The following is a 15,043-nucleotide window of genomic DNA, read 5'->3' as shown; positions in this document are numbered from 1 at the left end:
TTTCCTTTTCTTAGCACAAGCACAGCTGAGAAGCTTTGATGTATGTGCTCCATAACGCATTAAAAATCACGCATTTAATCATACTTTGCATTCCCAGCAAAGGGGAACTTCTGTCAATGCATGACTTCCTGGTACACTGATTACATTGATCAGCGCTTCCCGATTCATTTTACCCTCGCACCCCCTTGGTTTGAGAAGAAGTATGAAAAAATATGAGGTTAACACAGAAAACCAGATCACCAATTGAATCTTTATGAATAATCGATTCGCCATCAATAATTGTTTTGGTAAAGCCATACTCAGTATAATCCTCCTTCCATTTTATAATTTTTCCACCACTAGCCATGATTAAATGAACGGTAAAAAAGTAAGAGCGAGGGTGACTTATTCAGACAGGCAGGCGACAGCTCAATAGCTCGAATTTGGATATAAGTAGGTTCTATTTAGTTGCCAGAAATATCTTTGGTAGGAATGGAAGTTGAATTTAGTCTTTAAATTTCTATGGTAAAGAAAAAGTTATGCAATGATGACTAAATATAACTATATAAAGTCAAAACGTGTATATATAAAGTAATTCCCGAATATATAAAGTCAAAACTTGATTATATAAAGTCACTGTCAGAATATATAAAGTCAAAACCTGAGTATATAAAGTCAGCGTAGGAATATATAAAGTCAGCGCTGGAATATATAAAGTCAAATCTTGAATATATAAAGTAAGCGCTGGAATATATAAAGTCAAAACTTCAATATATAAAGTCAGCGTCGGAATATACAAAGTCAGCGCTGGAATATCCATCTATTTCCCAACCCGTTGCATCCGACCACAGGGTCACGGGGGTCTACTGGAGCCAATCCCAGCCAATACTGGGCGCAAGGCAGGAACCAATCCTGGGCAGGGCACATGCATCATTTTCAAAACATTAACCGAACAGTGTTTTTTTAATTTATTTTTCTAAGTACTTAGTTCAGTTCACAGTCGTTTCAATCAATATATTTTGACTTTGACTTTATATATTCAGGAGTGAGTTTATATACTCCGATGCTGACTTTATATAATCAGGAATGACTTTATAAATACCGACGCTGACTTTAGATATTCAAGTTTTGACTTTATATATTCGGGAATTACTTTATATATTCAAGTTTTGACTTTATATATTCCAGTGCAGACTTTATATATTCTGACGCTGACTTTATATATTTCAGCGATGACTTTATACATTCAGGTTTTGACTTTATATATTTCAGCGCTGACTTTATATATTCAAGTTTTGACTTTATATATTCTGACGGCGACTTTATATATTCAGAAAATCAATGCATTTGCCTGTTTGGCACCCCATAGTATATGTGTGTGTGTATAAATGTACACATGTATGTATGTATGTGTATATATATATATATATATATATATATATGTATATATATGCCAGCAACACTCATGACAATGACAAAACCTTTACATTGTCAATCATGTTACGTTATTATTAAAATGTTTCCTTTTCTTTTTACTTCTCCGCTGCCAAGTGCGGGTATTTTGATATATATATATATATATATATATATATAGATATGACAACAACACTCATATCAATGACAAAACAATTACATTAACAATCATGTTACGTTATTTTTAAAATTTTTCCTTTTCTTTTTCATAACTTCTTTAACACACTACTTCTCCGCTGCGAAGCGCGGGTATTCTGCTAGTGAATAATATATAAAAATTATCGATTATAATGAAAAATCATCAAATTACATCGTAATGTCAGCATGAAAAAAATGATCGCACCTCCAAGAGTGTAAATAGTAGGGTAAAATACTTATGTAAGACCACAAGTGTGATTCCCCTTTGAAAAATCAGCCGTCATTATGTAAACAATATTGAATAACAATTTGAGACATGAAGAACATGCCTAAGTAGACTGTGTCCGCATGAAGTACGCACCCAAATGTTTAAAATTTGAAAGTAGTGGTAAAATGGGCCCTGCACGGCACATATAATTTTTTTCTCCAGAAAATGGCACTTGTCCGTGGACAACTGAAACCAGAAAAACACACTTGTCCGACGATCAATTTACCCGTGTCGGACGAGTCGGGCGTTGGATTTCCGCACCCCTGGGTAGCGGTAACACTTTACATTAAGTGTCCATAATTACACTTACTATGTAATGTAATTATGGACACTTAATGTAAAGTGTTACCAATTTTGCTCATCAAAGGTTCTAACCAATGTCTTACTGTTGACTAGGCAATTCTTTACAACTCAAGACCAATAGTTCATTTCCTCTCCTGTAACTCACTTTAACAAAATAATGTGGTTACTGTTAAGTTGTTACTGATCCAGTTATAACTAATCTGCTGTACTTTGTCCTAATGCTGTTGTGTCAATTTACTGCACACTTTCTTGTCAGTTTGCACTGTATATTGTATTTGCACTATGTGTTTTACTTTGTTTTGTTGCACTACATGTTGTACATTTCCACCGTGGCCCTGAAGACATGCAATTTCATGTCAGCATGTGTTATGTATTTACATGTGGTGACAATAAAGAAACTGAAACTTGAATTTGAACATTGTGTGACCCTGAGCAAGATCTTATTTTTGCCCCTCTGTGTCCAAAAATGTATAATTGTACAAATATCTCTATATTTGTAACTTGACTTTGGATGATGGTCAATCAGTACAGAAAGACACTATACAAAATAATCCTAATTTCCAGAGCTACAGTAACTGTGTGATAAGAGGTCTGTAGTGCAGTGCAGTTTTTAAATAAATAATCGCTTCCTAGGAAGTGCAGGCCCCAATCAGGTGCAGGTGTGCACAAGCGCGCTTTGCTCTGGGGTTGATTGGGGTGCTTGACTGATCATGCATACACTTGTAAAGGCAAGCAAATCAGTCAGATGACTCATTCACATCTCGGAGGTAGGTAACTGCACCCAGTCAAGCCATACAAAGAGGATCCAGCACAGGACAAAGGGGGATCAGAACAGAGAAACAAAAAGGAGGATCAAGAGAAAGAAATGGAGGTTAAAGAAAAGGTTTCAGGAAGAAATGCAGAAACTGGTGGAGCCAATGCACGACAGACAGAAAGCAGACAGATGGGAAAGTAAGCCCCAGGGAAGAAGCGTATGGATGGCGCTCAAGAGGGGGGTGCTCCTGTTGTGCACCCAACAGTGCAAGAGTGACCATGTGCTTGGTAATGGCTCCCGCAAATGTCGAGGGTATGGTGACAGGAGTAGGAGCTGGCTCGGAGCTGTGTCCCTTGGAATGCTGAGGGATTGGTAAGAGGGACTCAGGCCAGGATTAAGGGTTGTTGCGTCTGTTGGTTGACGTCTCCTCGTGATGTGAGATCCGAAGAGGGTAAGCTGGGGAGTTGTCAGATTTTACAGAGGAAGCACCATAGCTCAGATTGTGTTTTAAGAACATGGTTTTACTGCCAAGGATTTTTTACCTCATTTTAAAGGATTATTTATCAGTTTGTTTTAAACCTCCACGTTCACTGAATGGCGGCACGGTGGCGCAGTGGTAGCGCTGCTGCCTCGCAGTTAGGAGACCCGGGTTCGCTTCCCGGGTCCTCCCTGCGTGGAGTTTGCATGTTCTCCCGTGTCTGCGTGGGTTTCCTCCGGGCGCTCCGGTTTCCTCCCACAATCCAAAGACATGCAGGTTAGGTGGATTGGTGATTCTAAATTGGCCCTAGTGTGTGCTTGGTGTGTGGGTGTGTTTGTGTGTGTCCTGCGGTGGGTTGGCACCCTGCCCAGGATTGGTTCCTGCCTTGTGCCCTGTGTTGGCTGGGATTGGCTCCAGCAGACCCCCGTGACCCTATTCGGATTCAGCGGGTTAGAAAATGGATGGATGGACGTTCACTGATTTTTATGGGATTATTTATCTCTTTATTTATTTATTGGAACAATTTGATGCACTCACTATTTTGTTTTTGTTGGATTGTAATAAAAGCATTCGACACTTTTTGCACCAACTCATTGCTGAATGTGTGTCATCATTTGCCCGGCCTTTCTCGTTACATGACTATCGACAGTTACAGGTTGAAGAGGCTCCCAGATGAGACAAGGCAGCGAGGAGACAACCCGGACTGTCACAGTCTGATGCACTCTGCACCAGCTCTAAAACAGTTATGAAACTATGAAAATGTTTAATATTTGTAATAATTTAAGACAGTGTTTAGTTCCTCAGGACTCTTTATTGGATTAAGTAGATTAAAAAAATGGATGGATGGATTTTCAATTTGATCTAATTTATAATCCCTGAGGAGAAATTGTCTTTTTGCATGAATGAACAAATAAATAAAGTCCTTAAAGATGTCATATTGAATTGTTCAGTGCCCCAGGAGCAATTTTCAGGTTATGGGCCTTGATATCAATGTAATGTACTTGCCTGTGTTTGATTTTAGGTTAAATTATTTGTGGTCTGTGATTTAAAGTACAGCAATATTGCTTCACTGTGGTTTTACTAATAAATTAGGTTTCCTTTCCTGTAAAACAAGTAATAAAGCATTATGTATTTTTGCTGCTATTTTTATTAGTTGACATTGTCAATGCAAGTTCAGATATACATACAAAATCAGGTTACAAGAATTAGCAGCAACGATACTCGTTTGTAATCTGAAGGCTGTCCGTGTTAGTATAGTACATACCACACATATTAACCATTTTACAATATCATGTAGCTGAAATCCAAGCCAAAGTAGGCTTCTGGTGGCTGAAACAACTTCCATAGACAAATACAGTCCAATGCCAGTGATGTCAAAATTGCACCAATTAATATCCTGTTGTTAGCTGATTGTTGTGGCAGACCTACTACCTACTGAAGCTCAAAAAATTTTAAACATAAAATATCCTAAAGTAATGAAAAGTTAAAATATATTTGGATACTTTTGGTGCTCAGAAATCATTTGATAAGGTACCACATGAGAGATTGGGCATCAAACTAAAAGAAGTGGGAGTTCGGGGTGTTGTGTGTAGAGGGGTGCAGAATTTGCTAAAACACAGGAAGCAGAGGGTGATGGTGTGAGGAACCTCATCAGAATTGTTCCGATGTTAAGAGTCCAGCAGAGGTCAATGCTAGGGCACGGTGCTTTTAAATATATATAAATGATTTGGATATGAATATAAGTAACAAGCTGGTTAGCTTTGTAGATGATACCAAGATATGTTGCTTGGCAGAAAATCTGGAATCTGTTGAATCATTACAGAGGGACTCAGATAGCATAAAGGCTTGAGGAGACTTATGGCAGATGAAATTTAATTTCAGTAAATGTAAAGTATTGTATGTAGGAAGTAAAAATGTTAGGTTTGAATACACAATGGGAGGTCTGAAAATCCAAAGTACACCTTACGAGAAGGATTTAGGAGTTGTAGTAGACTTGTCACTATTAACTGACAGACAGAGTTCAGAAGCAATAAAGAAGACTAACAGAATATCAGGTTATATAGTGCCATGCTGTGTACAGTACAAGTCCAAGGATGCTATGCAGAAGCTTTATAATGCACTGGTGAGGCCTTATCTGGGATACTGTGTGCACTTTTAGTCTCCATGCTACAAAAGGGAAAACATCAGTGCTAGAGAAAGTCCAGAGAAGAGCTACTAGGCTGATTCTAGTGCTGCAGGTGATAAATTATGAAGAATGATTAAAAGAACTGAGACTTTTCAGTTTAAGCAAAAGAAGATCAAGAGGAGACATTCCCATCAATATGGGAAAAGATATTTACATCTGAAGAAACAGATAAAACACATTATTCACCTGAAGCTTTTTTAAGCATCAAAATAAAATCTTACTTTATGGCCGCAGAGCATGAATAAGTTAAAGGATAAAGGTATATTTTATAATTAGAATCACCTGGATTTGGTGAGCTTCTATCATCAGCAAGAGACACGGAGGTCTGTAAACTCATGATGCCCCTTTGTCTTTTTGATCAACCACTCACTCCAGTTAAAAACAAAATGAACTCGATAAAAACGCAAACACTAGCAGCACATGCCCTTAAACGGCATTCGTGAAAGCTCCTTTCAAGCCACTGTAGTTTTCCTTACCAGACTAGTGGACCTTATATGGGATTTTTCAGGCATGTCTGTTTAGTGTGGGGATGGGACGTTTGTCACTGAGGCATTGAGGTTTCGTGTCACGTATGAGAAGCACAAGGTGTTTAAGTTTATATCAAATTCCCATTACCATATAACAGATGAAGTCCAAAGCTTTGAATGTCACTTAAAACCTAGGATTGGTTATGACTGCTTTGAGTTTTTGCACTATCCCATATGCTATAACTGCCAGTCATATTTTATACAGATATTATATTTAATTAAATATGCGACCAGAAAAAGAAAAAAGTAATCAAGAGTATGGGAACATTTTGACCTGTTTTCCGATAATAAGGTATATACTACACAACTCATATGTACTGGAACTTATAATGTGTCATTAATACTATAGACTACTGTAGGCACATTCCCTAAACCTTCTCATATGTGCTCTGTTCCTCAAGCACACTTCCTAAACCCTGTTATGATTCTCTTTGCCCCTATTACTATTATTTCCTAAACAATGATGGGAAAATATACATTTAACATTGCCTCAAAACAAAACTCCTTTCACATGAAAAAGTTGTCCCATAATTATGCATCAGTGGTGGCTTCTAATGCATTAATAATAGTTGCTGTCATGGCAACAAATTATATCTTTAGGTCAAAACATTTAAATATTATTTTAATGTAGAAAACTGTTGCACATACTAACTTGCACATTTATTGCAGCATTTTAATGACAACATTATTATAATAAGCTCAAAACGAGCGTTCTTAAGCTTTTAGTGAACCTGTCAGATTGAAATTATGCAATCAACAAAGGCTTGTATATGTGCTTCCTCTGCTATTTCAAGCTGACGGCTGCTATGATTTCAATGACCCAATGTCATTATTTTTGAAGCTCTGAATCTTCTGATCTGTTTTTGAGGAGCAACGTTCATGAGGCTTTGTTCGCCCATCACTTGTTTTGTGTGACATAATAATGTCAACCTCAGTTGAACCAATTAATGCCCTGGATAATGTGTTACTCCATTGCATGACCCACTCATAGATATGCCCACAGTCAAAGAGGTTCCAGTTTGGAATCATCAGTTAACCTAACATGGAGGTAATTGGTGGTAAATACAACAATCCAAAACCTACTTAAACCAGTTCAGGGTCATGGGGGAACAGAGCCTATCTTGTGACAACAAAACAGATCTGGACAAGGTACCAGTTCATCACAGGTACCACCCATACTTCTGCCATACTCACACTCACACAGAGGCAATTTGGAATCACAGACGATTAAGATGAAACTGTAGGTGTTATGAGGAAAAATTACAACATTTGAGCCTTTTCAGTTTAAGCAAAAGGAAATTAAGAGATGATGTGATTGAAATGAAATTAGTCCAGTGGATCGAGACTGTAACTTTAAAATGAGTTCAATAAGAACACAGTCAGAAATTTGTTAATGGTAAATTTCACACAAACATTAGGATGTTTTTCTTCACACAAAGAATCCTAGACATGTGGAATAAGTGACCAAGTAGTGTGGTAGACAGTAGGACTTTAGGTTCTTTCAAAACCTGACTTGATGTTATATTAGAGGAATTAAGTGAATACGACTAGTGAGCTTTGTAGGCTGAATGGCCTATTCTCATTTAAATATTTCTAATGTTCTAACTATCCTACACACAATATCTGTCCCAATGTGGAAGTATTGGGAGGAAAAACCACAGAGATATGGGAAGAGTGTGCAAGCTCCACAGCTAGGCACTGCATTTGAAACCAAGATGTTGGATCAGCAAAGCTGCAGCAGCAATACCTAACATTTTTCTTGAGATGTGGACCTGACTGCACCAGAACTGGGTTTCTGACGTCTCTTTATATGTGTCTTTGGTCTATTCCTTAAAAAGCTTGCTTATTTTATTGTGCCACTATACTTGAGACATGATTAAGTGAGGGGCACCAACCTTAATCTCACTCTGCTCCATTGACTTCTCCCACATTTGTTGGTCATAGGCACCAATCTGAAATATGAGAAAGAATAGAGCTAGGTTAATGTGACAGTAAGCTAGTCACTAATAATAAATCAAGGAAACAGCAAAAATAGGTTGTCCTTTCAAGGGCATCTCTGTGAAACTTATGCTGGAACACCCACCTCACTGCTATACTCTCTAGTTGCCAATTCCTATTCTTGACATGACATAAGATCCCCAATAATTTCAACCCCCAAAAGTACCCTGTCCCGTTAAAATTATTACCTTTTTTTGATACCAGGAAATTGCATCCCCCTTATTCAAAGCCATTGTTCTGCGCCCCAATGAGCTGGATGATTAGGTAGTAGAAAACATCAAAGGAGGTCACCTTTAAAGAGAAGAAAGTAACCAATCAGTTCAAACTACTGTATGTGAACAGTTACATTTATCATCCCAGGATATGCTGGGCATTTACCGTGCATCCGGAAAGTATTCATAGCGCATCACTTTTTCCACATTTTGTTATGTTACAGCCTTATTCCAAAATGGATTAAATTCATTTTTTTCCTTAAAATTCTACACACAACACCCCATAATGACAACGTGAAAAAAGTTTACTTAAGATTTTTGCAAATTTATTAAAACTAAAAAAATTGAGAAAGCACATGTACATAAGTATTCACAGCCTTTGCCATGAAGCTCAAAATTGAGCTCTGGTGCATCCTGTGTCCCCGGATCATCCTTGAGATGTTTCTGCAGCTTAATTTGAGTCCACCTGCAGTAAATCCAGTTGATGGGACATGATATGGAAAGGCACACACCTGTCTATTTAAGGCCCCACAGTTGACAGTTCATGTCAGAGCACAAACCAAGCATGAAGTCAAAGGAATTGTCTGTAGACCTCCAAGACAGGATTGTCTCGAGGCACAAATCTGCAATGAGCACAGTGGCCTCCATCATCCGTAAGTGGAAGAAGTTCGAAACCACCAGGACTCTTCCTAGAGCTGGCTGCCCATCTAAACTGAGCGATCGGGGGAGAAGGGCCTTAGTCAGGGAGGTGACCAAGAACCTGATGGTCACTCTGTCAGAGCTTCAGAGGTACTCTGTGGAGAGAGGAGAACCTTCCAGAAGGACAACCATCTCTGCAGCAATCCACCAATTAGGCCTGTATGGTAGAATGGCCAGACGGAAGCCACACCTTAGTAAAAGGCACATTGCAGCCTGCCTGGAGTTTGCCAAAAGGCACCTGAAGGACTCTCAGACCATGAGAAACAAAATTCTCTGGTCTGATGAGACAAAGATTGAACTCTTTCGTGTGAATGCCAGGCGTCATGTTTGGAGGAAACCAGGCACCACTCATGACCAGGCCAATACCATCCCTACAATGAAGCATGGTGATGGCAGCATCATGCTGTGGGGATGTTTTTCAGGGGCAGGAACTGGGAGACTAGTCAGGATAAAGGGAAAGATGACTGCAGCAATGTACAGAGACATCCTGGATGAAAACCTGCTCCAGAGCGCTCTTGGCCTCAGACTGGGGCGACAGTTCATCTTTCAGCAGGACAACAACCCTAAGCACACAGCCAAGATATCAAAGGAGTGTCTTCAGGACAACTCTGTGAATGTCCTTGAGTGGCCCAGCCAGAGCCCAGACTTGAATCCGATTGAACATCTCTGGAGAGATCTTAAAATGGATGTGCACTGATGCTTCCCATCCAACCTGATGGAGCTTGAGAGGTGCTGTAAAGAGGAATGGGCGAAATTGGCCAAGGATAGGTGTGCCAAGCTTGTAAACTTTTTTCACGCTGTCATTATGGGGTGTTGTGTGTAGAATTCTGAGGAAAAAAATGAATTTAATCCATTTTGGAATAAGGCTATAACATAACAAAATGTGGAAAAAGTGATGCGCTGTGAATACTTTCCGGATGCACTGTATATGATTAGATTAATATTTCCATTGACTTTCAGTCAATGCATGTCTTCAGGACACATTTAGTGAGGTGGTACCACACGCAGACCCATCAGCTCTCAGTTCAGTTCGGATTCTTGCTTCTCAGTTGTTTTCTGACACTCCAATACCTCCCACTTCACAGACAGACCCTCTGTCTTTAACATATTAACTTGTGGACCACTCTCTTCTTACTAAAGCTCCTACTGCACAAACTCTAACATCTAGTGTCCTGGGTTGAATACTGTGCCAGGAAGTCATTGTCAAGTGGGAGTACTTGTGCCATGACTGTATGGGTTCTTCCCCAAAGATGTTCCAATTAGGTTAACTTCTGATTCTAAATTGTAACATGGGTGTGTATTTGGAACGTGCACTAAACTGGAGTCCTATCCAACACTTTTTCCTGTCAGTTTCTCCACTGTTGTCCATATAGTCTCTGGCCCCCACAACCCTGAACTGCATTAAGTGGATCTGAGAGTACACTGTGTACATTGTGCAGGCAGGGTGGCATTATGTTGTGTAAACTCTCTCACAAAATGCTCCTCTCTTCCATTAGGTAATGAAAATCTCATTTATTGCCAAGATAGTGCATCCTTTCTTAACAATATTTGACCAGCACAAGATCACCCGTTAATTCTGGCGTCTTGCACTCATTTTTACTTAAACCAGTTTCTTAATTAGGAATCTATTCTTGTTGCAAATCAAACCCATTTTTAAATCTTACAGTTTCTTAGTGCTCTCAGTCTGACACACCAGGTATTTCCAAAACCTTTATTTTTAGAGAGTACCATCCAAATGTTTTGTGAGTGGATGAATCTTTTTCAGAATTTCACTTCCTTCTTTTTAAATATATAAGATTGGGACTAAGCTATCTAGTTTTTCTGAATTGGTTTGTACATCAGTATTGGTTGGCCACTGGTTCAAGCCGATGTTATATTACGTGACTTCTAGTCTTAGGGTATGTCAGATTTGGCAACTGCGGTTGGTAATCTCGCCCACCAGACCAAGTCAATTTAAATGACTGAAAAATTGCTGGGAATGTCAAATTACGAGACTGCCTGCCAAATCTCCAGCACAGTTAATAACAAGAACATGTGAAAACCCTGGCTCTTTAAAAATACTGATGATATTTTCCAAAAAAAAAAATACAATTTTAACAAATAACAAAAAGATATTTGAACAAAGCTAATCTAAATACAATAATCAAAAAATTCCATAAAAATAAAGCAAATAATCAAAAACATGGAAATCCACAAAGACACTCACAAAGTTCTTCATAAACACTAAATGCTATTTTGGAGCACCTGAACCTTTGCCTGGAATACATAGGTCAGGGAATGGTCCTCCAGATGAAAGGTCAAAGAGGCCACACCCACTGAATCTCCACATGAAAGGGACACAGCATATAACTAAATACATTAATGCAAGATGGAATATAGTACATTATCAAAACCAAATTAAAAAAATAATACTCAAATCAAAGACCAAAATCATGATTAATACGAAAATGTACAAAATAATATTTAATAAGAAAAAACTACAATAACAAACAGAAATTGACAACTTTATAAAAGAAAGAGAATAGAAAGAAACCCCTGCACCCCAAATCTCAGCACAACTTGAATAATCAAAAGAAATATATTACACTAACAAAATACCCATGCTTTGCAGCAGCGAAGTACTGCCTTAAAATTTGTTTTAAGAAGAAAAGTAAACCTTTTTAAACTGAGGGAAAATATACCAATAATTATTTGTTAAGGATCTCTTTGTATGCCATGTTGTCAGTTCGGCCCTCCGCATGTAATATGACCAAGCTGTGCGCTGAGCTTACTCTTGAGCATGCAACGTACAGTTGGCCATATGAAAAGCAATCTTGCCTCAAATCTCACAGCTTGGATTGCTGCTGTCATAAACGGTTTGAGTTTCGTGGTTTGTTTCAATTACGTTAGTATTTGCAGTACTTGTGTTGAAGTGACATTTGGCATCTGTCAAGCGTTGTAAGTATACAACCAGTTACATCAATAACTTCGCATCCAGCTTTTGAGAGTTTAAACATTCATAAACATCAAAGTGTCAACTACTGAAATCGTCACCTGTGAATATAAGATGTTTAAGAGACATTGGCGGTTGTCCAAAGATGTAAAATATTTGGCTGTTTCGGTACACTTGAAAACGACAACTGAACAATTCAGCGGCAGCCATCAACTCACATGCAGATCCATAGGTGAAGGGCATAAGCATTTCACTCTTATTGTGCTCCTGTGTAGTATAATTATCTCCTGTACCGTCATCAGTCCACACCTTGAACCTGTCCCAATCATTCAATACATAAGACACAATGTTCCTCCGGATATCAAGAGTGAGCCTGATATGGCCGTGCAATATGTAACACAAAGAATTGAAAAGGCAGGCGCCGTCTCCGGGCATGGAAACCACTCGGTAAGTGACAATTCTTTGATCGATGGTGATCACCTCGATAGACATGTTAATGGGGGTACGGTTGGAACAATAAAGGAAATGGGTACCTGAACAATGTAATATTAAGTCTAAAATAACTATACAATAACTATAATCGTAATAAACGAACAATAAAACAGAGGAGAAGTCGTGGATTAAATAAAAAGGCTGCAGTTATCAGCAGGGACACGTGAATACCGTGGCGAAGCAAGGAAGGAAATGAAGAGACCAGAGCGACGGACGGCCTTATATAGGCAGGCAGCAAACAACGTGGGAAGGGTGGGGATGGGGGACCCAACGCCGCCTCACACAGTGACCGAGCAGCAGGCTATGGACGTATATATGTACGTAAGTAGGATTCAGTTAGAGTTGGGAACCCGCGTACCAAATTTCTTGAAGATGGGCCCATAGTTAACAAAGTTCTTGGAACCATTGGAAAGTTCAATATGACGGCAGACAGTAGCGTAATACCACCGAAATAAGTACATACATCGGTTTCAGTTAGCGCATGAAAGCCGCCTACCAAATTTCGTGAAGATGGGGCCATAAATAAGAATGTTTAACATGGCGGACGTTGTCGACTGTTATGACCGTTAAGCGTAGAATTTCTAAATGAAACCTGCTTAACTTTTGTTAAGTAAGCTGTAAGGAATTAGCCTGCCAAATTTCAGCCTTCTACCTACACAGGAAGTTTGAGAATTAGTAATGAGTGTGTGAGTGAGTGAGTCAGTCAGTCAGTGAGGGCTTTGCCTTTTATTAGTATAGACTAGCAAAATACCCGCGCTTCACAGCGGAGAAGTAGTGTGTTAAAGAAGTTATGAAAAACAAAATGAAACATTTTAAAAATAACGTAACATGATTGTCAAAGTAATTGTTTTGTGTATTTGGCGGCAGCATCATGAAGTTCTTTTCAAGTTCTATTTAGTCCATATGTGTCAAACTCAAGGGCCGCGGGCCACATCCGCCCGTGTAATTATATCCGCCCGAGATCATTTTATATACTGTATTATTGTTATTAATGGCCCGGGTATATGAAGCGCTGGTAACACAATAAACTACAGATCCCATAATGCAGCGCTTCAGCTGCCTTGCCGAACACTTACCGCGTTAATCAAGTCTAACTCATGATGCTGCAAGTTATTGTGAAGCTAGCTCACACGATGCTGAAGAGAAAAGTTGATTCTGAAAATAGAGCCTTTAAAAACCGATGGGAGGCTGAGTATATGTTTACTGAACCCGTGTGTCTCATTTGTGGAGCTAATGTGGCTGTAATTACAGAATTTAATCTAAGACGGCACTATGAGACAAAACATCAGGGTAACCTGAATGCAATGCAGAAGATACAGAAAGCAGAATAATTAAATAAGAATCTGACACTTCAGCAAACGTTTTTACCCGTGCACAATCACAAAGTGATTTCAAGTGAAGCTGCTTTTATGGGAGACACAAATGCACCAAGTGCACCTTGCCCAACTTTCCCTGTTGCTAAGTAATGTTGAATCAAGTCGTCACTACGGTGTTCCCAAATACGCACTTTGCTGATAAACTGAGCGCACTGTGCACTGAGTTTGCACGGCGCTTTGGTGACTTTGAAGAACAAAAAAAGTCTGTCTACATGCGGCTCGAACCTTGTGCATGTTTGGTAGCACATATCTGTGTGAGAAGCACTTCTCAGTGATAAAGACTAACAAAACAGCACACAGGAGTCGCCTCACTGATGAGCACCTGCAATCCATCCTGAGAATCTCCACAACGCAGAACCTCACACCAAACAGAAACGAACCTGTTGCCAAAAAAAGATGCCAGGCGTCCAGCTCTAAAATGACATATGAGCAAAGACAACTGAATGATTTGATTTGTTATTGCTGAAAGGAACACATTTTATTTATATTTCCAGGTTTTGTTATGCAGCATGTTCATATTTGAATTTGTATAATTTTGACAGGATATATTTTCATGGAGAGCAAAATCTTTTGGGATATTTAAAATTTAAGTTTATTTTTTATATAAAATTACATAAGAGTAAAGAAATTTGAATGTTTGTTCTTTTAACGTTTACTTTATTTCTAACTTGTATAATTTAGACAGGATATATTTTTATGGAGAGCAAAATATTATAAGTTGTTTAAGGTTTGAGTTGATTTATTCACGAATAATATTCCTGTCTGTTTTTACCATTTCTACCAAAGATATTTCTGTCAACTAAATAAAAATTTCTTCTATTTAAAATTTAAATAGAACTTGAACAAATACGATACTTCATAATATCCACGCAGACTTGCACGTAAGAGCGGGAGTCATCCGTTTTAACAAGCAGTGTATTGCACTGATACGAAATAGCTGTGTGTGTATATATGTAGATATGTATGTATATGTATATATATGTTTATATATGTGTGTGTGTATGTATGTATGTATGTGTGTATGTATATGTATGTGTATATATGTAGATATATATATGTATGCATATATGTGTATATATATGTGTATATGTATAGATATGTATATATATATGTTTATGTGTGTGTGTGTAAATATATATATATATACACAACAACACTCATCACTCACAACAGTGACAAAACAATTACATTGACAATCATGTTACGTTATTTTCAAAATGTTTCCTTTT

At 38.4% G+C, this 15,043-nt stretch overlaps 1 protein-coding gene across 2 annotated transcripts in view; it reads right to left on the bottom strand.

Moving 5' to 3' along the window:
* Positions 1–15,043, bottom strand: part of LOC120526238 (protein PHTF1-like) — a 96,287-nt gene that overhangs the window by 61,845 nt on the left and 19,399 nt on the right. For both annotated transcript variants that reach the window (XM_039749302.1, XM_039749301.1), the window contains exons 3-4: positions 8,292–8,394; positions 8,001–8,057 (exon numbers count right to left, since the gene is read on the bottom strand). In XM_039749302.1, coding sequence (XP_039605236.1) covers positions 8,001–8,057; positions 8,292–8,336 — 102 coding nt within the window. In that variant the 5' untranslated portion in view covers positions 8,337–8,394. The remainder of the gene's footprint in view (positions 1–8,000; positions 8,058–8,291; positions 8,395–15,043) is intronic.

Source organism: Polypterus senegalus, chromosome 3 (genome assembly GCF_016835505.1).
Source record: "Polypterus senegalus isolate Bchr_013 chromosome 3, ASM1683550v1, whole genome shotgun sequence".
Lineage (NCBI taxonomy): Eukaryota > Metazoa > Chordata > Cladistia > Polypteriformes > Polypteridae > Polypterus > Polypterus senegalus.
Note: the sequence above shows the minus strand (reverse complement) of the source record. Positions and strands in the feature narration are given on the sequence as shown.